The sequence below is a fragment of the Leuciscus leuciscus genome (genome assembly GCF_965113295.1).
Source record: "Leuciscus leuciscus genome assembly, chromosome: 2".
Lineage (NCBI taxonomy): Eukaryota > Metazoa > Chordata > Actinopteri > Cypriniformes > Leuciscidae > Leuciscus > Leuciscus leuciscus.
In genome coordinates, this window is record NC_138726.1 from 15083716 (window position 1) to 15109387 (window position 25672).

The 25672-nt window shown below is 38.1% G+C and overlaps 1 protein-coding gene across 2 annotated transcripts in view; it reads left to right on the forward strand.

Moving 5' to 3' along the window:
• Nucleotides 1-22976, forward strand: part of pea15 (proliferation and apoptosis adaptor protein 15) — a 74133-nt gene extending 51157 nt beyond the window's left edge. For both annotated transcript variants that reach the window (XM_082153377.1, XM_082153376.1), the window contains 3 exons: nt 3398-3572; nt 8704-8859; nt 17184-22976. In XM_082153377.1, coding sequence (XP_082009503.1) covers nt 3401-3572; nt 8704-8859; nt 17184-17248 — 393 coding nt within the window. In that variant the 5' untranslated portion in view covers nt 3398-3400 and the 3' untranslated portion in view covers nt 17249-22976. The remainder of the gene's footprint in view (nt 1-3397; nt 3573-8703; nt 8860-17183) is intronic.
• The last annotated feature ends 2696 nt before the right edge of the window (nt 22977-25672 follow it).

Here is a 25672-nt window from a genome sequence, read left to right on the forward strand (position 1 = left end):
TGGATATGTGCTTAATAATGGCAAACATTTATCTAGGTTAACGTTAGAGCGAGCGGCCATGCCAGACGGATAAGTCCTCTTCATGTTTAACAATTTAAATCATGAATTTTCTACGGCGAGTAAGCGCTGTGCCAGTGTGCGCTGGGCGGCTGAAACACAACACTAGAAAGCTGGTGTTTTTCTTTAAATAAATTCGTTTAGGCTTTAAAATAAATATTGTTTGTGGGCTAATATATATAAATATTATAATAAAGGGTTTCTATGGGAGGAAAACGCTTAACGTGTAATTAAATGCGTTGCGTTCATATTCTGGACTCATCTGCTTTTCTGTAGTATGGTTTATTAATAAGGTGTGTACAGAATTTGATCTTTTAACATGTCCATTGGGGGCTGCTATATCAGCTTTTTGAACGTAGATGGATGTATGATAGACATGATAGGATTAGGCTATATCAATTTTATGTGGATAAAGGCATATTTTGTACATAAAATAATGTACAAAATAATAATAAGTGGAAAATAATAAGGAAATAATGTGGCAGCAATGTGGCACCGTAGCTTACTCTGACGACGAAATAGTTAGTGAGGTAACAGCGCTGGAGCAGATCATGACTATGCAGTCACTCCTCTTCCAGGTATTTTTATGCATTTCTGAAAACAAATTATGAAGCTACTTTCCCGTCATATTTGATTAAATCTATTATTGAAGCCTTTACATTTATGTCCTTTCACTTTCAAGTCATAATATAATTTTAGTTAATGTTGACACAAATTAAATTACTGTTCCAGGAAGATATCACCATACTTTATTTCTCCAAATAATGCTCACTAACTATTTCACCACACAAAGGACTGTTTATAAGGTGACAATCCGTTATACATTTGAAGATTGTAGGCTATCTTTAAGATTTTTGCATTGTATCTTCTGTTATAAAGACGAAAATTGACATTTCGTTAATTAAAAAAAAAAAAAAGAACACAATGTAAAAAATAAACATTGTTCTGTTAGATGTGTTTTGACTAGGCTACTTGTTTAATTTACTTTGTTTAATTATATCTCTAGGTAATGAAGATAGCCTATTAACAAAAAAAAAATCTTATAGTATATTATATATATATAATATATAATATACTATAAGTAGTAATATATATTCTATAAACTTAGGCTACTGCCAGTAGCGGCAGTGTAATTAGCATCGGCTACAAACAAACGTGCTACTTCTAGCGATATTAAACGTCGGGACCTCTACGTGTCAAATAGCATCCACTTCTTTGTCAGACAGTCATCGCTTGGAAAAGCATTAAAACTCAAATATGGTTGTCACTGATTATTATTTGTGCAATGAGGGATGCTACAGTGACACCTCGATGTTGCTTCAGCCATTGCTGTTTCGACCGGAAGTCGCTTTACACAACAAACGCTAAACCGGATGTGCGTTCTAACTTCCGTGAAAAAGGCCTATTGGTTGTCACTAAGGCCCTGTCCCAAATGGCACACTTCATATGCACTTTCGGTCTAGTTGACTTTCAATAGCTGTTGCGTGCATGTTTCTGTAAAGTCTATGAGACCTTAGGGTGTCCCATTTGTCATTTTAGGTTTCAGAAGGGTGCTTGCATCATATGCGCCCTCGAACAGTGACATTCAACAGAGAGCTTATATATCACTCATATAAAGCTTGAATTATTGGGATCGGTATTGGGCGATCATGATGACAAGAAATTGGTTGTCGTATCGACGTAGTCTAACCCTAGACTAAACACAACTACAAGCCAATCCATACTTGGAATACTTAATTATACTTTTAAGTACATCTCGATCAAAAGATTGAGTGCAAGTATAGGCCAAATATACCTAGACTTTTCTGTCAGTATTAATAGTATTTAATTTTAATTTTAAGTATATTTCTGAGAAGTACATGGAAGTATATTTTTTGAGTAGTATAACAAGTAGACTGAAAGTATACTTATTTTTAGTTTATAAGAAGTACAGGCTACTTATAGCACACACGAATAAACTTATTTTTTTATAAGGGTAATAATAATGTTTGCATTCTATCTTATGATCAGTCTTCTTTCCTGGATCTATTTGCATACTGAATTTTGATTGTTCTTGTCTTTCTATTAATTATGTGCTGCACAAACATTTTTATTTGTGTACAGTGTTAACAAAAGCAAGAGGCATGTTGAGTGTCATGATAACAGCTAAATCTAAACCCGTGCACTTACCTGAATCTCTAACACTATTTTTTGCATTGCTCTGATTTTGGATGTGACATGAGATGTGTCAAACTACATTTGCATGGACCTTATACATTATTATTATTCTTCTCTCTCTCTCTCTCTCTCTCTCTCTCTCTCTCTCTCTCTCTCTCTCTCTCTCTCTGTATCTCCCTGTATCTCCTTATCTTTTTCTTATCTCCCTCTGCTGGTGGATAACGTAACTGCAGCGCTGTATTTAGGTCACCAGCAGATCAGTGTGGTTTACAGATACTGTCACAGACGGTAGCAAATAAACAGCAGCATGCCAACAGTGTTTGTACATATATGACATTTGTATAAAGCGTGTGTTGGAGGGATGCCTTTGTATGTTTCCCACTTTTTCTATTTCTTCCATCACTCACACACTGTATTAAATCAGTGAAATTGAGGGTGATGAATGTAGAATGTCTGCACTGTTAAACCGGCTGTCACACAGCACAAACAATACATTGTAAAATAACAGAGGCGTCCATCTTGGCTTTGGATCCTGCACAGTTTCCTCAGACCTCTGTCCTCATGTGGGCTGCCAACAGCAAACGCGTTCAGATTGATTTGTTTGCCATCACAGTAAATGTGGCCACATGGAGCTTGCAGTATATCGTACCACGTCTTGGTATTTTGACAACATGAAGGTGCTGATGATAACAGCACTGTTTGTGAGGCAGGAATTTCTGAGGAAGTGGGAAGATCTTGCTTTTGTTAATTATGATGGTCATGAGCTCCACTAGAGGGAGACAGAGTGCTGTGACAAGGGAAACTTTGACCTATAACCCTCAGGGTCTGTCCCATAGACTGTAAAAAAAGATGGACAAGCTGTCTCCGCTTCCTTCCTCGTAGAAAAATTTTGCCGATTACGTCATTCTGAGCCTGTCATTACGTCATTGAGAGCGCCTCAGGAAATAAACAAACAAAAAATGAATGAAGCAATGACAAAAGGTCCAAAAAAGTATAAAACTTTGGGTTGATACATGCATCTAGTACTAGTCCTAGAGAGAGATTTCTACTATTTCTGGTAATACTGTTCGTATTGCAGAAAGACATTCTTAGGTTATTCTGATATCGCACAATGCTATTATATGAAGCAGAGCTTACATATACGTTTTTGTGCTTATTTGTTCATTCTGTCCGTCTTTCCCAGAGAATGTCTGAATACAGCTCGTTGTTGAGTGATCTGTCTGAGAACATCACTAATGAAGACGTGGAGCAGCTGAAGTCAGCCTGTAAGGAGGACATCCCTGAAGAACAGAGTAACTCCATCATCTCCTCCAAAGAGTGGTTCAGCTACCTGGAGAAGAATGACAAACTGGCACAAGGTGAGACAGAGAGCAAAAGACACTGGCCTCTTCAGTTTCAATCAACAGAGTGAATGAAGTAGTCAAACCTTAATTTTCATTTAAAAATCATTAGTCACTGATAATCTCCCTCTCTACCATGCCTCTCAAATGCCGTGATTGAAAGGAAGAACAATCGATGTTTGACATAATCGCCCTTGTGAAAAAGAAGTACACTTTAACATACTTTTAATAAAAGTATTTAATATACTTTAAAAGAAAATATTTAAGTATTAGTAATGTTTGCAGACACTTAATTGCATGTTAATTGCAATTAATTGAAAATGTATTATAGGTGAGTGCTTTAGAGTGCTTTTTTGGATCTGCTTCTTTACATGTAATTTCATAATTCTATTGTCTTTGAAATATGCCTTTTTAATGCACTTTTTAAAAGTGTACTTAAATGTATGGAATAATATTCTGGACAATATTCAAAGGGAATTGCAAATTGTATTTTCACTTGCATTTTCAATTTGTGCACACATATGTTGTGACATGGAAACACAAATGCGTGATTTGCAAATGTGTTTCGATTTTCTTTCCGTGTATGTAACATGTTTGCCAAATTTCAAATGGAAATGCAAAGTCCATTTGCAATTGCATTTCCAATGTCTTGACCCTGCTATTTTGGAATAGCAATAGAAAATCACACATTTTCTATTTCACTTCCTCCGCGTCCTGCCCCGACCCTCACAAAATTCAAATGGAATCGCAATCCCCATTTGCACTTGCATTTCCGACGCCCAGAGTCAAATGTCAATCAGTCTTAAAGGGTGAGGTTTATTGATATAGTCAAAAAGTATGCCATGCCCACAAGTGGTGGAAAACGGGGAATTTGGCTATTTTTGCAATAAAAACATGCCAAATTTGTTTTTTCACTTAAATTCATATCAAGTAAAAAATCCAGATTAGATTTTATGTTTACCTGGCAACCAGAAAAAAATAAGCAAAAAGAAAACCACAGTTCATGTTCGTAGGAGGATGCTCTGAATTCTGCTTCATTTCAGAATTTTATTTTTATACAAACTATATTTGTATCTTTATTTTGACATTTGAAACATTTTTGACGTACATGCTGCTTAGTTGTGGGATTCCATAGATATATCTTCATTTCTTCTTGGCAAGTAGCTTGCAACCAGAGCAGTCTTCTTTTGGTTTCATTTCTGTTTGGTTTGGTAGGTTTTTGGCTTTGTTTAAAGTGCAAAAAACTACACAGCAGTTTTACGACAATTTTTTTTGTTGTTGTTACAAAAATAGACACATTTATTGTATATTTTTCCTCCTTTTCCTTATAGGAATGAATAACGATGAAAACAGTGCTTTGTTTTCCACCACTTCAGGGCGTGGCATACTTTCGGACTATATCAATAAACCCCACCCTCAAGACTGATTAGCCACATTTCCACTGTTGGGCCAAAAGCGAGCGTGCTAGTGCATGCCAGGGCAAGTCGCTTTTCCACTGTCACTTCCAGGGCTTGATCGGCCTCATCTGGGCTTTCTCGGTCAGGGTTTTTTTTTTGGCCCGCTGAATACCTTGTTTGGTCCAAAGCGGGCCAACTGTGGCTTGAGGAGTGGCCATGAAGAGAGGTGGAGTTTACCTGAGACAGGAGATGGTCAACACCGCTGCTCATTTCCCATGTTATAATATCAGGCTACCAGCTAACTTCAACATTTAAAACATTTTAAATACATTCAGACACGGACTTACATGCGACGTTAAAGGATGCTTATGCTAATCATTGCGATAATAATTGCATACGTTTATACTGCTTAAAGAACGTAGACAACTCATATATGATCATAATCGTGTATTTATTTGGTTTAATGTTTTATCTTTCTCTTTGTTGATACCGGACTAATGCATCTGCATATCTGTCACTCACTCCGGTTAACTCATATAACTAATAAATCCTGTTTTCTTCTCATGAGCTCCCTCTGTTGCTCTGGCTGAAAGGATGAGGACGGGATAGATTGCCCAAACCTCCTCAGATCACAATCATCGCATCATTTCATGAATTATAAAATTTTTCATGAAAAATTTATAGAAATGCTCAAAAATATTTGATCTATATTTTTCTAAATGTGTAAGCCTTTGGACTAGAGCCCGAAGCCATTTGTTTTGAGAATAATGGCTGGCTGATGAAGACCTGGCCTAGCCGGCTCAGGCAAAACCTAAATGGCTGCTGCAGCCGCCAAACTTTTCATAGCTGCAAATGGCTGAAGCTGCCACTTCATGTCTAACGTTACAGATGTCTATACTGATTTACTAGATCTCAATATTTCCAAGCAATGCATGGCTTACACTATATTTCTACAAAATGCAATACAATGTAATAAAGAAAACACCAGATTTTACTTTCACAACGTCATATTTATTTTGTAGTCTGTATGCTACTAAACATTTTAAAATAGCGACGGCAGAGATCGCGGAGAAGTATGTTGATTAAGAACGCAAACTTTTGTTGAATTTATGAGAAATCTACAGACGTAAACAGACAAAGTGTAGTAAAATAAAGACCTAAATGTGTATTTCGGACTTTTTTTCACCACAAGTCTGAAAGAAGACATGTTATTGAAGACACATATCCAAAAATCTCAAAATTGACCAGTAAAAAAAAAAACGATGTTTTTGCCTGCCGTGTCTCGCCTTAATATAAACACACACTGTTATCAGTATTATTTTGGACAAAGTTTTGCACATTTCACTTCAATGTACACTGAAGCATGCGTCGTGAATTAGCAATGTGGAAATGGTGGTTTGTTACTGTAGTAATATCACGTTCAGTGCTATAAATCTCTCCGTTCCAGAATATTTGGTTCATAACATCAATCTTTGATTCAGGTGTTTGTGCAACCGTGCCCTGAAGATTTAACAAAAGTCTGGGTAGGCCTAAGTAAAAAAAAAAAAAAAAAAAGTAGGAAAGTATGTGAAAGTATGTGAGAAGTGAGATCAAAATGACCTTGCTTGCTTCTTTCCGCCATTTCACCTCAGTGCGAGAAAAAAATGCATCGCTTCTTCTGTACGGAAAACGAGCAATTTTAATTGGTCGTCAATTCACTGTGAGTCTGTGTATCGTAGCAACGAGCACAAGACTGTGCTGTTATGAATCCAGTGGGAAAATAGATCTCGTGTATTGTTTAGCTGCTATATATTTCGTGTGTGTATGTCTCTATTGGATAGAATTATTATTTGATGCAAATAATTCTAGCCGGCTCAGCCAAACTTTATCAGATGGCGGCTCAATTTGGCTTACGAAATTATTGGCTGGCGGCGGCTGAAATTCTAAATGGCGCAAATGGCGGCGGCTTCGGGGTCTACTTTGGACTTAAAAGCCTTAATGGAGTTCTATTTATTTATGTGGAATGGAAGCAGGTGCAACTGAATAGGTATGTTTTATCTTTTTATGTGAAATACTAAATACCAGTTGGATTCAGCATGATTGATGTGCACTCCTGACACAAATAAAATAAAATAAAATACTGTAATTGTAAAACAAAAATATTGTAAAACATTGGTCAAATATCAATGCTGGAATCTTAAATGCACACTATACAAGATTTGTACCTTAATATAACTGCTTCGAAATCATTTTGATGGTAAAGGAACTCGTAGTTACGGCATGACGTCACATACATCAACAACATATGAAGCAGCCTCTATGGAAGACACTAGGCAGAGTCGATGAAGAAATACAAGTACTCCACAGCGACTCTAGGGGTCGCTGTTTGAGAAAAACAGAAACTGCATAGTGTGCCTTTAAGTAGGCCTACTTAAGTAAAGGCCAAACATTCGCATCTGTCATGCTCATTTTGTGATCTAGCTAGTTTTCAGTCAGCTGTTTTCACTCAGGCTCGGTGCTTGAGGTCCGAGGCTTTTGTCCAATAGAATCTGTCTGCACCCTGCAAGACTTCAAGTTATGCCCTTTTAAGTTACGCCCACTTCAAGTCACGCTCCTTCAAGTTACGCCCACCTCCAAATTACCACGAGAGGGATTAGAGAACAGTTCCCTTATGCTTTTGAATCGCTCAAAAGTACCGCGATAGCTTCGGTGTATGACATCAAATTACCGCGAGAACAATTAGAGAACAGTTCTGTATACTTTTGAATCGCTCTCGCACAAGTTTAACATAAACTGAACATATTAGAGTTAATTAAACTGACTCTTAGCTGTTCAAGAACAGAAACCTCTGAGATGACATCTTCAAAATGCTTGTTTTTTCTGTATACAGTAAAGCTTACGCTTTACTAACAGTAACAGTTACGCCCCCTTCAAGTTACGCCCCTCTCTTGCAGTCTGCAGACAGACCCATCTCCTTTTGTCCTCTCCTAGCAAGTTAGCCCTGGCTCGCACTAGCCCGACAGTGGAAAATCGGCTATTGACATTTGACTGTGGACATCGGAAATGCAAGTGCAAATGGGGATTGCGATTCCATTTGAATTCTGTGAGGGTTGGGGGAGGACGCAGAGGAAGTGAAATAGAAAATAGGTGATTTCCTATTGCTATTCCAAAATGGCAGGGTCATAACTGGTAAGACATTGGAAATGCAATTGCAAATGGACTTTGCGTTTTTATTTGAAATTTGGTAGCTATGTTACATACACGGAAAAGAAAATCCAAAACGCAATTTGTGTATACAAATTGCAAATGCAATTGCAAATACAATTTACAATTCCTTTTGAATATTGTCCGGAGAATTATTCCATATAAGTGTGTTAAGAAACATAGTCATGAAAGTTTACTTTCTGTAAGTTTACTTAATTGGCCTTTATTTAATTAATTTAATATTATCTACAAGTACAGCTTTAATAAAAATAAAACAAATTAAAAAAATACTTTTAAGATTTGAAGTACACTGCCAGTGCACATTCAATATAATTTAGTGCACTTCTTTTTCACAAGGGTGTGACACATTTTGAGGCACCATGTTTAAATATGCTCAAGCATTCTATGTTCAAAAAAACAACAAAGGAAGTTGAATGCGTTAGAAACAGCATGAGTCCGAGTGATTTATGACAAGCATTTCCATTCCATTAAATAACAGTTTAATTTATAATTTATATGCTTTTGTTCTGTTTTATATGACATCTCTGTGATTTGTCTGTTTTGCATAGATGACCTATCCTACATAGAGCACATCTTTGAGATCTCACGGCGACCTGACCTCTTGACCCGGGTCATTGAGTACCGCACAACCGTGCTAAAGATCTCTGAAGATGACGAAATTGACACCAAACTCACACGCATCCCCTCTGCAAAGAAATATAAGGGTAAAGATCAGTTCCTTTAAAAGTCTCTGTGTCTTTTACTCCATAAAAATAAACACAATCAACAGATCATAGCTGTTACATCTGTCAGCTGCAGGTGCCATCATGTGTCAACTGATGGCAGCCTAGTCCCTTACCGTTTCCATAGACTCTGTTATTCCTGGACTTCGTTTCCCAGAATCCTCTGCTCATTATTAGTTGATCTGTTTCAGCTGTGTCTTGTTTCATTTGATCATCACCCTGTCTATTTAAATGCCTTCAGTTTGGTTTGGTTAGTTTCGGTTCGGTTTCTGTCAGCATTTTGAGCAGTTTCTGGTTTCTTTATATTTTCCTGAGTTTTGCATTTCTTGTTCACATCTGCCTCATTGGATTGGATTTGTGTTTGGACTGTTTACATGTGCTTGACCCTCTGTCTGGTATGGACTATGACCTTGGATTACATTTGTTTGTCTGCTGAATGCTGTCTCACCACCACCAAATCATTACAGTAGCATAATTTCTGACATTGCTCCACTGTTTCATCCTATTTACTTCTGAAGGAGTGAGTCTTACTGTCAGTCTTGCTGTCTACATAGGCAGTATTTTACTCAAGGAACCTCAGATTACATGAACCATATAAAGCCTACTGTATTATGTTAAATACACATTCCCAATGCTTCTACATTATCAACATGATCAACTTTGCTGAAAAACTTGTAGCACACAATCTACTACATGCCTTCTGTGGTCTGATGGATAGTTTATAGGGTTTATTTTAGCTAGTAAAAGTATACTTAATATAATTATAACTGTACATCTTCAGGTTGTGACATGTCTTTTTGCTGTGAAATCTTTACAGATTTTTATAAGAAACACAAGAGTAACTTTTATATTAGCAATATTTCAAGATGAACACTTATTGGACTGAAGCAATGTAGGTTTACTAGATTATCCATACTTTTGAGTATCATTTAATTGATCATATGTTAATCATCATTGTATTGCATTGTTTTAAAACTATACTAGAGCTTTGATCATAAAACTAAGCATTTTAATATCCCACTAAGACATATTTTTGGGAGATATAGAGTGACAACTGATATTTTTTTTAACCATTTTATGAAAGTAGTCTGCTATACTGTTTTAAAGATCTCATTGTTTTACATTACAAGCTATCAGAATTTTATCCTATTTGTTGACCATACAAATATCAGCATCTGCACCAAATTACATTTCCCTTTCGAAGTGGAACTTCGATGCTTTGTCTGGTATTGACACTATGGGTAACCCCATCAGCGTGACCAGTGTCTGAGGTACATGTAAACATAGATCCCTATGACCCTCCGAATGACAACATTGTGTTCATTTCCTCGTTTCACATGGGGTACTGAGATAAATAACTGAGAGAAACGTTTCTACAGTGGAAACATGAAGCCAAATATGATTACGACGATATATGTTATGTATGTGTTGTTCATGTGGCTTGGGGTATTTTTATAATAATAAAGAATAAGACATTTTTGCATGAGAAATGGTAAGCAGGTGTAGCGTTCAGTTTATAAAACACTAAATAATGCATGTCTGCCCGTAATTTAATCAAAAACCACTTTTGATCACAGTCGATGATGGTTTCTGTGTATTACCAAATAGGGGTGTAACGATACATCGTGATATTGACGCAATAAAAATGCGACGATATGTATCATTGATGTAAATAGAGTTAGTTTTATCCAATACTTAGCTTACTGAATTTGTAAGGTATAATTCACCCAAAAATGTAAATTCTGTCACCACGTACTCACCCGCGTGTCGCTTCAAACCTATACGATTTTCATTAAACTCCCAAACACAAATTAAGCTATTTTTATACCTCAGAGATTTCTGTCCCTCCATTTAATGTCCATGCCTCTAAAACTTAAAAGATCCAAAAAATGTCATAAAGGCATCGTAACAATAATCAATCGAGTGCGATTTAATCCAAATCCAAGTCTTTTGAAGAGACATGATGACTTTATGTGATGAACAGATTTACAACGACGTTGTTCAAATGCTTGCATGACTTAGTAAACAACATATATCGAGCCCCGGGAGAGTCTGTGTGTGCACGGCTTGTCTGTGTAAAGCCAGGGACACACCAAGCCGACGGTCAGCCATCGGGCAGTTTTTGTGTGTCGGCCGACTAAGTTTTCTCAGTGTGTTCCACAGCATCTGCCTTTTTTTTTGGCCGATTCGACATGTTGAATCGGCTTCGGGCCGTCGGTGAGAGAGAGAACTCTGATTGGCTGTTCAGCTTAGTGAACTAGTCAGTGCATGAGAATAATGGCAAAACAGCGAGCAAAGAAGTCAAAACGGTACCAATAGGCCTTTTTCACAGAAGTTAGAATGCACATCCAGTTCAGCGTTTGTTGTGTAAAGCGACTTCCGGGGAAATGGAGTAAGGCGCGCTAACCTTACTCTTCACAACTTCCCTGAAGAATCTACCGGCAATTACATCAGCGGATGTTTTTCGACTTGTCGAGCTTCAAGTAATCGTTCCACACTCAAAATAAAACAAATCTTTATTGTAATAGTCATTTTAGATAATTTTAAGACTTTGTCTATCTTAATTTTATTGCTCAGTTGTGGCAGCATTATTTGCTGGAACAGTAATTTGTGTCAAAATGAACTAAAATGACTTGAAAGTGAAAGGACATAAAGTAATAAAGGCTTCAATAATAGATTTAATAAAATATAACAGGAAAGTTGCTTCATAATTTGTTTTCAGAAATGCGTAAACATACCTGGAAGAGGAGTGACTGCATAGTCATGATCTGCTCCAGCTGTTACCTCACCAACTATTTCGTCATCTTGGGTGTCGTCAGAGTAGGCCTAAGGTGACACATTGCTGCCACATATTATTTTTCCACTCAATAATGTCGTAATAACGAGATGTGTCGTAAAAAAAAAAAAAATTCTCGTAATAATGAGATGTTATGTCGTTTTAACGACATCTTTTATCGTAATAACGATATGTTATGTCGTTAAAACGACAAATGTTCTAGGCTTTATAAAGACATATGTAGTCATGTACAAAATATGCCTTTATCCACATAAAATGTATATAGCCTATCATGTCTTTATCATACTTCTACATTCAAAAAGCTGAAGCAATAGCAGCCCCCAATGGACATTCATGTTAAAAGATCAAATTCTGTACACACCTTATTAATAAACCATACTATCCTACAGAAAAGCACATGAGCCCAGAATATGAACGCAACACATTTAATTACATTCTTAAAGTGGCTTTCTATGGGAGGATGGGATTGCACACAACAAATCCTTTAAATGGTATTCAATGCAAAGCAAAATTTTTTAATTTAAGTAGCTATAAAATAAACATAAATTATTGTGGCATTAATTAGCCCACAAACAATATTTATTTTAAAGCCTAAACAAATGTATTTAAAGAAAAACACCAGCGTTGGGCGTTTATCTCTATAGTATAGGCTAAGTGTTGTGTTTCAGCCGCCCTTTTCAAACTGGCGTAAGAAAATACAACATAATTTGATTTGTTAAACATGAAGAGGACTTATCCGTCTGGCATGGCCGCTCGCTCTAACGTTAATCTAGATAAATGTTCGCTATTATTAGGCGCATATCCAAGTGTTTGTGCGGAGTGTGAAGCGCGCACTGCATGACATGGTGGAGGCGCCGGTGCCATCACTCGCATTTTCCTGTCAACCGTGGAAACAACTTAAAATACTCCATCATTTCTGGTCATACAGAAATGAATAATAGCCTAGTCACAACTACTTTTATTTGTGTAAACTCACAACAACAAGAAACGTTGTGCCTTTGTAAAAGAAAAGAAAATGAACAGGACGTACTTTCATGGTCTCCATGAATTGGAGCGCGTCTAAAAAATTAACTGAAAAACAGCGTATAGACTAGCCTCACAGACAATTAAACTGAACTTGAAATTGAATTTCCCTTTCGTGGTTACTACGAGTTACGTCATTGACGACGAATGTGGTTTTGCTTAGAAAGCCTATCACCTTCGAGTATATAAAACGAGCCAATGGCAAATAAATGCCATGGGTCTGCGGAATTTGCATAGCGTAACTCTGCCCCACCTCGTGGGTATATAAGGAAGTACGCCGGCAACATGCAGATATGTTTTCACTTTGGAGCCAAGTTTTCCACTTCACTCCACAAAGCCAAATCTGAGATCTTCATTCTCCACTCTTCGAGACGAGCTTCTCTCCAGGTGTTGGTGTGATGGCGAGTTCCAGCGAGTGCACATTCCCTGCTGATCTGTGCAGTGATCTGCCAGTGTTTGTGTGTTCATCTCCCAGTGTTTGTGTGTTCATCTCCCTGGTTGCTTCAACACTCTGCGGAGACTTTTCCTCTCACAAAAGAGATTGCACGCGGCACGTCTTTTTAAAGATGCCTCGCCCATGCACTTCTGGTTGTGGTCGCTCCTGCGGCTCCCGCCCCTCCCGCACGGCCCCAGCAGGAGCCTTCACCGGGCCGCGTCGTGGAGAAAGCCGCAGGAAGGCGCCACAGCCCTCTCGCGCCCCGCTAAACGCCAGGCTAAGCGGCGCTCCTGAGACGGGCTGCTCAGAGATGGCGATCAGTTCTTCCCAGGAGATGTTAGCAGGGCCACTCCTTCCCCCGGTGGAGAATCCTTGGTTTTCCCGACCCCGCTGCTCGTCCCACGACGAGCAGCACCCTATTTCGGTCAAAGAAAGAACTGATACACCCATTTCTGAGCACACCGAGTTCTCGGATGACAGTGCGCGCCGCTCACGAGCCTCGTCACTCTCGTCCTCCTCTGTCGCCAGACCCCTGCCAGAGCACGCCCCAGTGGAACGCTGGTCCTTCCCTGGCCTCCTCTGGCAGGACGCGGCTAATGACCGTGGATCACTGGATAGTGGACGCCATTGCTTTGGCATACCAGCAGCAAGGTCGACCGTGCCCCCTTGGTGTGAAGGCCCACTCCACCCGGAGTGTGGCCTCCTCTTGGGCTCTAGCGCGTGGCACCTCGCTAACAGACATCTTCAGAGCTGCAAGCTGGGCGACACCTAACACATTCGCGAGATTCTACAATCTCCGAGTGGAGACAGTTTCTTCTCATGTACTCGCTTCAACCAGCCAGTACTAGATTCTGTCTTCGCTTGCTCGCCATTCCTCTCCACGGACGGGATACGTGCGATATTTTCTCAGGTGAGCCTCCCCGCAGGCCCTGAGTTCCTCCAGCGCTGTTGACGCCAACGCCAGAGTTATGCCACCGGCAGCTTTCGCGCTTGGCTAGGTGCCTCCATGTGCATGGTTCCCCCTCTGGGCGACCCCAACGTGTATATTTCCACTGTAAGCCTCTTTGAGCATGTCCTTCCCTCGGCAAACCACCTTGCCACCCCTGGGGTTGAAATATTGCACCTGTGGCTGGACACCCCAGTGATACTCCATATGCAGCCCCTCCGGGTCATATTTGTATTCTTAAGCCTGACTGAAGTTTGACTCTTTTGGGCTTCTCCTGCTATGTTGTTTTCATGTCGTTTCAGGAAGCCCCTCTGTGGCCACCTACGATCTGACTGATTAATGTGATTTGTCTAATTCTGAGGAATTAGATGCAGAGAGAATTGAGGCGGGTGTTATTAATAATCCGCCTCCTCCATTGTCCCACCTATAAGTTTATGGGCTTTTATTCCTTCTATGTCTCCACACTGAGGTGTCAAGATAATGGAGGAATTTATATTTAGATCATATAGTCTCTCCCATGTATTCAAATTATCCTCATGTGTTGAGACTGTGTGAGCAACGATATGTGAGGATGCCCCAGTTGAAGAGCAGCTTGCTAGCTATCCCTTCCCTTGGTTCTGCGTCCTCTTTGAAGGTTCCTGCCTTGCCAATGGAGCAAACGCGTTCAGCTCTTGAGGATGAGCCGTGGTAAGGGACCTTCCGTCTGGTTTGGCTTTTTTAACTATAGCGGGTCTTAGGTAGAGTGCATTGTCTCAAGGCAGGGTACTGGCCTGCCCCAGTTACTTTTGGGTCTTTAGGTAGGGTTTAAAATGGAGTAGAAGCTACCTTGTGATTGGCTGCTCCCTATGTTGTCAAATACTGGTGAGATATACCTGACATGCTGAGCCCTGTCTCGCAAAGGAGGGATGAAGATGGAACAGCCCGGGACTTCTCTTGCTGTAGAGCATAGATCATTCCTAGTATATTGGCTTAGGGAATAGCGCCACTTTTATGAGTTACATGGGATTGCGACCATGGTGTTGACACGGTCCTGACTCCAACTGGGTAATTTATGCTATGCCCACTATGTTTGTGCATTTTCACAGCCTAGTAAGGCAGTCATTCCCACAGCCTAGTAAGGCAGTCATTCCCACAGTATAGCCGCGTTTCCACAGCAGGAACTTTCCCCAGGAACTAGGAACTTTGGGCTGGTACTCGATGTGTTTATACCGCAGGAACCAGGGTCTAAATGAAGTTCCGGGTAAATATTTCCCCCTCCGATAGTCCCTGCTCATGAGGTAGTACTTTTTCAAAGTTCAGGAACTTTCAGGGGTGGGACTTGTGCGCTGCACAAGCTGATTGGTTGTGTTCACGCCGCATTTTGGTTGCATGACTCCACGCAGCATTTATTTATTTTTAACCTCCCTTTTTAAAAAATCTATTGCGGTTCGTGTCGTGGCTTCATGCAGTAAGAGTTGTCTGTCTGCAAATATGGAATTTAAAAAAAAAAACTGGTGGACTGGCGACGAGTTTCAGGCTTTATTAAGGGTATTTGTGGAAGAGGAAACTTTCTGCGCGTTCATCCCAGCCATCTCACGGTCAATGTCCGCAATAGCTGATAACATACAAATTTTATATCTAACGTTAGCATTACGAGCTTACTGAACACGCTTTATCTGTGCTCGTCTCTTTTCTGCCACAGCTTTTATTATTAAGTCATTATGTTTACACATTGTCATCTATTGCAAGGCACTCCAAACCATGTTACAAATTTACTATAACAGGATTGAAATAGCGCTTTGAGGTTAGTAACAAACAACTATTTACAAGACTATTCACTTTTTATGATTGATAGACTGGGGTTCAGGCTTTTTTTAAGCGTATTTGCGAAAGAGGAAATTTTTGCGCGTTCGTCCCAGGCATCTCACAATAACTGATAACATACGTTGTCTAATTTTATACGCATACGAGCTTTCTGAACACGCTTTAGTATCAGTGCTCGTCTATTTTGTTTTGTTAATTCGCGCACATAGTGCAGGTGGGAGGAGCGTCGTGTTCCGGCTACAACTGAGTTCCCACGGGACTTCAGCGCGAGACTACAGCTAGCCGTCTAAAACACTATTTAGGTGAGTTTAAACAATGGCTAAGTTGCTAAACGCATCTTGTTGTCATGTAAGGGCCCTGTTCATGTTGGACAGACATTTTAATTGCATTTTGTGTCTGTTAAGAGGCACAAAGACACTCTTTAGGTTTATGCCCCCATAACTGCCGTTTTAGCTGAATGGGAGCTCTGGGCATTAACTGTAACAGCTCCGCGTTGCAAGCACCAATCCGGTTCGTTTTTTTTTTCTATAGACAGTACTCACAAAGGTAAAACGATCAAGATTAACTTAAAAATTCACCGGAGTTCTCCTTTAATAAAGCCTAAACCGCGTCATCAGTCCATCGGTTGTATTTTGTAGACTCAAAAGCAAACTACTCTTACTGTACACAATACAACAGACTTTTAAAAATGGTGGTTGAAATAAAATGCTGCGTGGAGTCAACCAATCAAAATGCTGCGTGAACTTAACCAATCAGCATGTTCAGTGCCCAAGGTCCACCCCCGAAAGTTCCTGAACTTTGAAAAAGTACTACCTCACGAGCAGGGTCTTTCTACCCGGAACTTAATTTAGACCCTGGTCCCTGCGGTCGAAACACACCGAGTACCACCCCAAAGTCCCTAGTTCCTGAGGAAAGTTCCTGCGGTGGAAACGCGGCTATAGACATATGACTAGTGACTGGTCTGTGTGTGCAATTAAACAAACCTGAACATATATAAGCAGTAGAATTTTATAGAAATTTTAAATATAGCAAATAAGTAGAATCAATGATTTATGAATAATTAGTTCAATGTTACTACCATTGTGAGAATAACATGTAATCATGTAAAAAAAAAAAAAAAAAAAAAAAGTAGTCTGATTACGATTATTTTAAAATGTCGGCCTAATATAATCTAATTACAAGTTCTTAATTTTTGGAATCTGATTATGTAATCCAGATTACATGTAATCAGTGACTACCCAGCACTCTGTGTAATGTTGTCTGTAACAGAGTTCTCTTTGTGTCTCTCTTCTGTGTTGTAGATATCATTCGCCAACCATCAGAAGATGAAATTATCAAACTGGCCCCTCCCCCTAAAAAAGCATGAGGTCAAAGTTCTTGACCTCTCCTCCTCATCCCCGGCACTTCATCTTGCCCATCATAGTCACCAAACCACTCCCACCACCCCGCCCACATCACCTCCAAATGAACAGAAGCCAAGCAGCAAATCAGATTGCCAAGATGCTTTACAGCCACGCCCATGCCACGGAGGCATGGAACACATGAAGAACTAGAACGGAAGACAAAGAAATGGACAAAAAGACAGCGACCAAAAGACTTGTAGTCTGGTTACAATTGTATCGTGAATGGGTCAAGTTGTGTGTCGGAATGAAAAACAATCGTTCTGTGTTCACTGACACTTGTGTTGAATATTGTATGTGTGAGAGAGAGTTTATTTGGACCCTTGATAGCATTTAGTGGGATTGTCAGAAGTTGGTCAGACCAATGTAATAGGGAATTTGCAGTTGATGTCTTAATGTGCCACTGGCCTAAGGTGTGAATCTAGTTGTGAAACAGGTTTAACCACTGGATCACTGTTCCTTTAGACACATTTATTCCCTAGTTAGTAATGTGGGTAGACTTGAGGTTGGTACATTCCCTTTAAAAAAGCTCATATCAACATTTAAAAGTGTTACAGAGAATTAATCTCTGAATTTGTGTGATTGCCACTTAGAAAGCCAATATTTGCCTTCTTTAGAAATTAAATGCATTGTTGCAGGGTATGCAATTACCTAGTAGAGAATTAATACTGCTTTTATATTTCTGCATCATACTTCTATGAATTGTAGTTTATTCAATTATCAGTTATATTTTAACAATTGTTTATTCTCAAACAACAGCAGTCTTATATATCATTATAATAGTGTTCTAGTACATATGGGAGACAGAATTAGACATTTATATCCTATATTAGATGTATAACGGGCCTAAAAACAGAGTCCATCAAAACAGAACATGGTAGAACATGTGTGTTTAGTAACATTTTAACTCAATTTCTGCAGTATTTGCATCAGGAAATAGAAGGCATATATTTTTGTTAAAACTTTAAATTTGACTACTTCTACTGTGAATTGTTTATTCAGATGCCTCCGTATAACATTATGTGAAACATTAGGATGATATCACATATATTTTCTGTTTATAATTTGTATACTAATAGAGGGTAAGAAACAGCTAAAACAGAGATATTTACGTCAAGGATGTGGTAAAAATAAATAAATAATTATGTTAATGAAATGGTAAATAAATATTCATAAATTGCAGCACTCTATGTGGCCAAAAGTCTGTATGGATCACATTGTGCATCCAAACAGCGCATCATTTTTTAGTTTTCTTCTATTTGTAGGCTACTCTAACTATTCTTGTTTCACAAAAGTAGGCTATATTTTAATAAGTATGACATTGATTTGAAAAACACACATCTTTGCCAATCGTTCTAACACAGAATATTAAGATCATGCTGCATTTACAAATATTAATATCATGATTATGATTGTGATATTCATTGTGTTGGTAAGATTGCGCCTTTTATTGACACCATCTGCTGAAAGACTGTTCAAACACGACTCTAAATTTGCTTGATCACTGTGTTGTTGCTTAGCCCCTGCAGACTGTTGTTTTCACATTATAAAGCCAAAACGGTTATTGAGGACATGCCATGCGTGTTTTTATGCGTCTGCATTTCCACCCACGCATGAGGGCAGGATGCATCGTTCAGTTACAGGCTGTTTCTGCAACTCTCTATTTATTATTCTGTTGTGTGATTTCATTGAATCTAAGAAAACAAGTTCTAAGACCTTAGCAAAATCGAATCTAGAACTACATATTTGTTAAAGTCTGGAACATTTTGTGCAACTGGCCGTGAACATTCGTGGCCCTTTTAATTTGAAATAGTTACTGTGGATTTCTGAGGACTGTAAATGTAATGTCCTGTCAAGTTTTAGATCAGTGAAATGTAAACTTTATTTCTGCTGTTGCCACCCAAAAAGGACAATTATTTATTACATTCCAAGCCTGTATATTTCTTCCAAATATACTCAAAACGAGATATTTAGTAGAATGTTCATACAATGAAAGTGAATGGGGACAGGTCAAGGCCCCAAATGGACAAAAAAAGTGTATACTTCTTTGTCCAATTGGGTCCTTGACCTGCCCCCATTCACTTTCATTGTATTCGTGCAAGAACCAATAGCATTTAGAATCAATGACTTCAAACCTGGCATGATGCCTCTTAATGTACTGTAACACATTTGAATGCACGCAAATCCCCTTGCATTGTATGCAACAGTTCTCCTTTTCGTTCCAAGAAATAATAAAAGTCATACAGATTTGAGGGCGAGTAAATGACAGAATGTAAATTTTTGTCATTTTCCAAAGTGTAAGATCCAGATATATGTGACGAGTCACAAAAAATACTGTCAAAAACAGATTGTACATGATTTTATTTATTAGATTTTTTTATGTTGTTGTTGTTGTATTGATGTTTCTCAATTGTGTACAAATGTCATCTTGTGAATTTTGCGGTATGTGACATGTGATGATGTTCCCCGTCTAGTGTCTCTCTGGACACACGGCCAAATGCTCAAATCAGTCTCATCGGACACTCCATGATCAGTCTTTGAAATGATTTGTTTTTCTGTTTGTTTTGTTCAGTAATGTTGTGGTTGTTTTTTTGTTTTTTAAATTTTGTTGTATCCCCGGTCCTGTCATCCGTGGACTGAGTTCTCTGTGATATCTGATTCTAGATCAGCTCTCTATATGCTTATGCTAGTTTTACCAACCAATCAAAGACTTTAATAACGTCCCCAGACCAGCAACCAAGGGCTTCAGATGTCCTCATGTCATTTACAGTGGTTTTCATTTCACACCTGTTGTGGGTCTGCCGCTCACATATTGTGTGCATGAGCACCTGTGGGTTAGCCTTTGTTCAATGATAGCTTCGTCTATATCAAGGGCATCTGTTAAGCACTGTGCTTTGCGCTTGAAATAATTTTACCAAGTGTATTTTCAAAACAGCGCCTCAACTGGAGAACATTGGAAAAGCCATATTGCTATCGCTCTCCCTTTTCCATGTGTCCTTTTTGAACAATAGAGGCGTATTCAGATGAATTTCCTCTGTCAGCAGGAAATAATGCAGAGCTCAATGGAATAAGCAGTGTCTTTCTGTAGTTTAATGCCACTTCCTTTCCTCTATGCAGAGAATATATTCGGTACTGTGCACACGCGTCAACTCTAGACACATTTTCAATGTTGTTAATGACCACTACGTGCAGTTCTCTAGAGTATTATGCGTTCGGCCAAATGATACGATACTGTAAGAACTAAGAGACCACTGAAGCCATATAATTCATGTCATTTGATTGTCAGATTGGATGTCACGGTATTAAAACATATCAGCCTTGATAATGCTGCAAAAGCTTTGTAATGCTGAAGATTCATATTGGCATAACAGAAATCACTGAATCTAGCCAAACAAAAAATTAACAACAAAAAATACAAATTTAAAATAAAACCTTTTGGGTGAATTGTCAAGAAAAGTACTTAAAATAAATGTAATGAAAATATAATTTGCATAAGCACACAATATGTATTGATATAATTATTTCTCACTACTGTAATAGAGGTTTTTATTTTAATGTATTTTTTCCTTTACAATAATGACAATGGGGGAGGATGTGCTTATTTGTCAAAATAATGCCACAATAAAAAAATAAAATTAAAAATAAATAAATAAAAAACACCTAAAAATAGGTTTTGTTATCTTTAGCAAAATATCATTTTCTTTCTTCTTGTTTTTCTTTTGTTCTGACTGATGTTTTGTTCTTAAGTTGTACATACAAAAATATTGTGGATTTATAAAAGTGTTTTATTATTAATTTATTTAATGCAATTGTATCTTGTTTTGGTTGTACTGATGTATGTTTACTAATTGGACAAAATTGGAACGTCTATTCATAATTGTAAATGTGCGTGTGATGGCTCAGATTAGGTCTGTTATGTTGGTTTTAACATAGAGCACTGGGCTCAAGATCCTTTTCTATAATTTTATGTTTTAACTTTACAGCATCATTTAAATGTGTTTTTTTCTTCTTTTTTTTTCTCTTTTATTGTAGTGTTGTTCCAAATGCTTGTTCTCTTTCTTAGTTATGCTTATCGGCATAATATGACAATTTTGACTGTGTAGTACCCATGCTTGTGTCATGTTGTGAAATGTATGAGAGGCCACTGGCTGTAAACGCAAGAACACCTTTAAGGTTCATTAATTTACGTACGTATCAAATTCCCCGTCAGAATGTTAGAATGAGGTCTTGAGAAATGTGGAATCGGTTTGCGTGGAGATTGCAACACTTATCATTATTTATGTGATGCTGTTACCTAGATTGTCAAAAGATTGTGAGAGTGATTTTGCTGGTGTTGAAATATGGTGTAGTTTGAGGGAGTGGATTGTAGTACAGTGCTTTAATGAATACAGGAACATTGATCATCACAGAACTGAGAAAAGAGAAATATGGTGATATAACTTCTGTACGGTGAATCTCACAGAGAAATGTTAGGGCCAGTTTTAACCCAAAATAATAAAACAATATATTATTTTATATGAAGAACATGACATGTATTTTAGGACCATTAAGACTTCATTAACATTGTCAAATTTTGTCAGGTAACCATAATTGTTTATTTTCTGAATTAAAATCAACATTAATAATAATAGTTAATATTATTTATTTTTATTATTTTAGGGTGAAATATGGCCCAAAACATATTCTTGCAACTTTCTTTTTTTCTTCACTTCACATTTCTAAAATGTTCGGGTGCACATGTAAAGACCTTGTAGAGAGTGTTTGAGCTGAATAGCTCATGATAAACAAGTTAATGTTACTGCAGAAACGGAAATGTGTAAAAAAAAGGCAAATAGAGAGACATGTCATATATTGGTAATGCACATTTGTAGCAGGAAAACACATTCAAATATAGAGCACATGCAAAAGCGTGAGCATAAGAGCTATTCTTGTAACGTTTACACTGAGAATTAAAGCATGCTCTCATGCCATGACAAAGTGCCAACTGAATTCTTGTTTGTTCAGAAGCTTAAAACAGACTTTATTATGCAGAACTATTTATTAATCTCATGATAAGAAGCTACATACAATTTTAAAAAGAGCTTGCACCCTAGAAGTTTTTGCTGTGCAGTTGTGTTTAGTGTTTAGGCGCTCGGATTGGTTCTTTTGGAGGTGTAGTGGCAGGTAAACTGAAGTGGGATTGCTATGCTGTGCTGAAGTCGGGTAGAATAGCTACTTGTAAATGAAAATAGATACTGAACTTTGGTCTGTTTAAGACTGTTGCTGAAAGACGACTTTGTTTGGGCATTTTAGGGTCATTGCATATTTATTTATTGATGTGTTGCAGTTGTTCTCTTTTTTCTTTTTCTAATTCAGCATAGCCAGTTATCGCTTCACAAGACACATTGGCTTGAAACGCTTTGCAAATCGCTGATGTTTGAATCTCATTTTTCTCTTCTGACATTAAACATTAAACCTTCATGGGCAGTGTGCTGTTAGCATTTCTTCAGTATTCTTTTTGCTTTCTCTCTTTTTTCTTACGTTGCAGTGAAAACAACAAAGTGATGGACAGTATGAAAAAATGTTAGATATACCTACAGATGTGGCTTCTCTATTGGAGTAAATTTAGCTAAACCAAAATGATGCTGTTTTGTCATTGTGCTTAAATGAATATATACATATTATATTATATATTAAAATATATTTGCTAACCTACATATTTGTGCAAGACAGTTCTTTACCACACTCATAAAGTTCACAATGAAAAGTGTTTGCCACAGCATGAATGTTCTGATGTAAAATGCACATCACAAATGCAGATGGTAATAATTATTTTTGCTTTCCAGGGTTGCTTTAAAAATGAGAATCTAACAGCAATTTTGCTGTGGATCTAAAGTGATCAGTCAGAGCTCATTAGCTAAAAAAAGAAAGAAAAGAAAATTCATTAATGCCCATCAGCACATGCACTGTAAAAAAAAAAAAAAAAAAGTTGAGAAAACTTAAAAGTTTAAGGCAACCAGCTGCAGGACATTTTTGAGTTTTCTCAACTTACGTGTTTGAGTTATCTCAACTTTTTTCATGTTAAATAGTTGAATAAACTTTAAAAACTGCATTTGTCATACAAAACGTATGTTGGATTTTTTTACAGTGTGAGCAGTCAAAAGATATATATATATATATATTTTTTTTTTTATGTTTTTGAAACAAAGGCTGCATTTATTTGATGAAAAACATAAGTAAAAACATTGTAAAATGTATTTTTTTTCTTGTTATGGAAAGCTGATTTTTTAGCAGCATTACTCTAGTCTTTGGTGTCACATGATCCTTCAGAGATCAATATTATGATTTGCTGTTCAAATAACAGCATGAGCTGTTTCATGAGTAGCAAATCAGCATAGCATAATTTCTGAAGGATCATGTGATAATGAAGACTGTAATGATGCTGAAAATTCAGCTTTACATCACATTAATAAATTACTATCAGGGTTGAGGTTCAGGGATGAGGCTAGGACTCAATAATGCAGAATTGATGGGCTTTATTTAATAAAAAATAAACCACCCAGAGGGGGAAAACACGACCAGCAGCTGGACTTGACCGGACCAACAACAAGACAGGATCAGACAGCGCATAACATGAGAGGGAGTATTTGAAGACGATCTGGCACAGGACTGCAAACCCTATGCTGCAAACACAAGGAGAATAAGAGGGAGGACAGGTGGGGCAAATGAACCAATAATCAGGTAACAAGAAGGATGTGGTTACAAAATAGACATGTGAGCACGACTTTTTGTGCCATGTGCTCACACTAAACCAGTGGTCTCCAAAATGGTGCCTGCATGGAGTCTGAGTCGCCCGCCAAGTGGGTTGCCTGAATAACATGAATTGTAATCTTTGATTTTCTTTTTTCATTTTTTTTTCATGACAACTACATAAAGTGAGAAAAAACTGTGGAAACATTTCATATAACATAAAATAAAATAATAATTTAATAATTTTAAATATTTAGAAGTTTGTGTGTATCACTGTACTTTGATGTATGTTACGTTTATGCTATTTCGTGAGTTAAGGGGGGTGGACTGACGGCATAAATAAGGTGAATTGAACTATATAAAAAAATATTTATTATGGATGTTGATGAACCCGGGTCATGCTAAAAATAAAAAAGACATTACTTTAACAAGGGATACAGAATTCCTCTTCAAACGTCATAGATAAAGCTGTATGCCTTATCTATGGAGCTATAGCATAGCATTAAGAGACAAAATATGGAGACACATTTTACCACAACCCACCAGTCCTTCAATGGCTTTTATGCTCCAGGTACATCACTGAGAAAAGAAAAAGTTTGTGAGTTGAAAGCAACATTAAGCAGGCAGCAATAATATTTTACAAGACCCACTAAAAAGACACAGGCTGCATCTTAAGCTTCATTTAGATAGATCCATTTAGATAGACTTCTCAGCACTCGTTAAGAGTTTATCAAAATTGTATATATGGTATATATAGCCCTCTAGACTTTTTATTTCTTCCCTCACTCACAAAATGTTGGAGACCCCTGCAGTAAACAAAACAGACACACAAGCACATGACCAGCGAAAACATTCACAAGCCATGTGCTCAAACAAAACAAGATGAACACGCAGCTAATGAGAACTCATAAGCCGTGTGTTCACACAAAACAACATGAACACGTCTCAGGTTTATGTAAATAACACGGTTCCCTGAAAATGTGAACAAGACGCTGCGTCATGTTGTTGACACAATGGGAACACCTTCAGAGCATGCCATTGTCTGAGTCACGTGTAGTACACACCAAAGCATTGGCCTAGGACGAAGTTAGGAGACGCAACGCAGTGGATAATCAATTCTATAAATAACACTTGCGCGAGCCGCGTACTCGGAGTATGGCATTGACATAACTTAATCAGCCTCTCTTGCTCCTGATTTTCAAAAGGCGAAGGAGAGAAGGCCCGGAGAACAACAGGATGAAACGATGAAAAAGGCACCTTATGGACGTAATCCTGCCTTGGGTGCAAAATCACCTTGACCAGTCCAGGGGCAAAATCCAGACAGGAAGAGGTGACTGACAAAGCCTGCAGATCTCCTACCCTTTGGTAAAAGCAATAAGAAAAGCCACCTTAAAGGTGCATTAAGCAAGATTCTGAGTTTTTGCAGAACTATGCCACCTCTGGCGGCAAGTGAAACTGCAGCCAGAGATGTGCACGCTCATGGACCACACGCACGCTTGCACGAGCACGAGCTGTTCATAACCAAAGGAGCATCAGCTGCAAATCTTTTGTTTACAATCATAATGTCTTCAGAGGTAATAAAGTTATAAATCTGCAAGTCATTTTAAATATGTGAAAGGAAAGGCAGTTGAGTAAATTACACACTTATGTGTGAGGGAAAA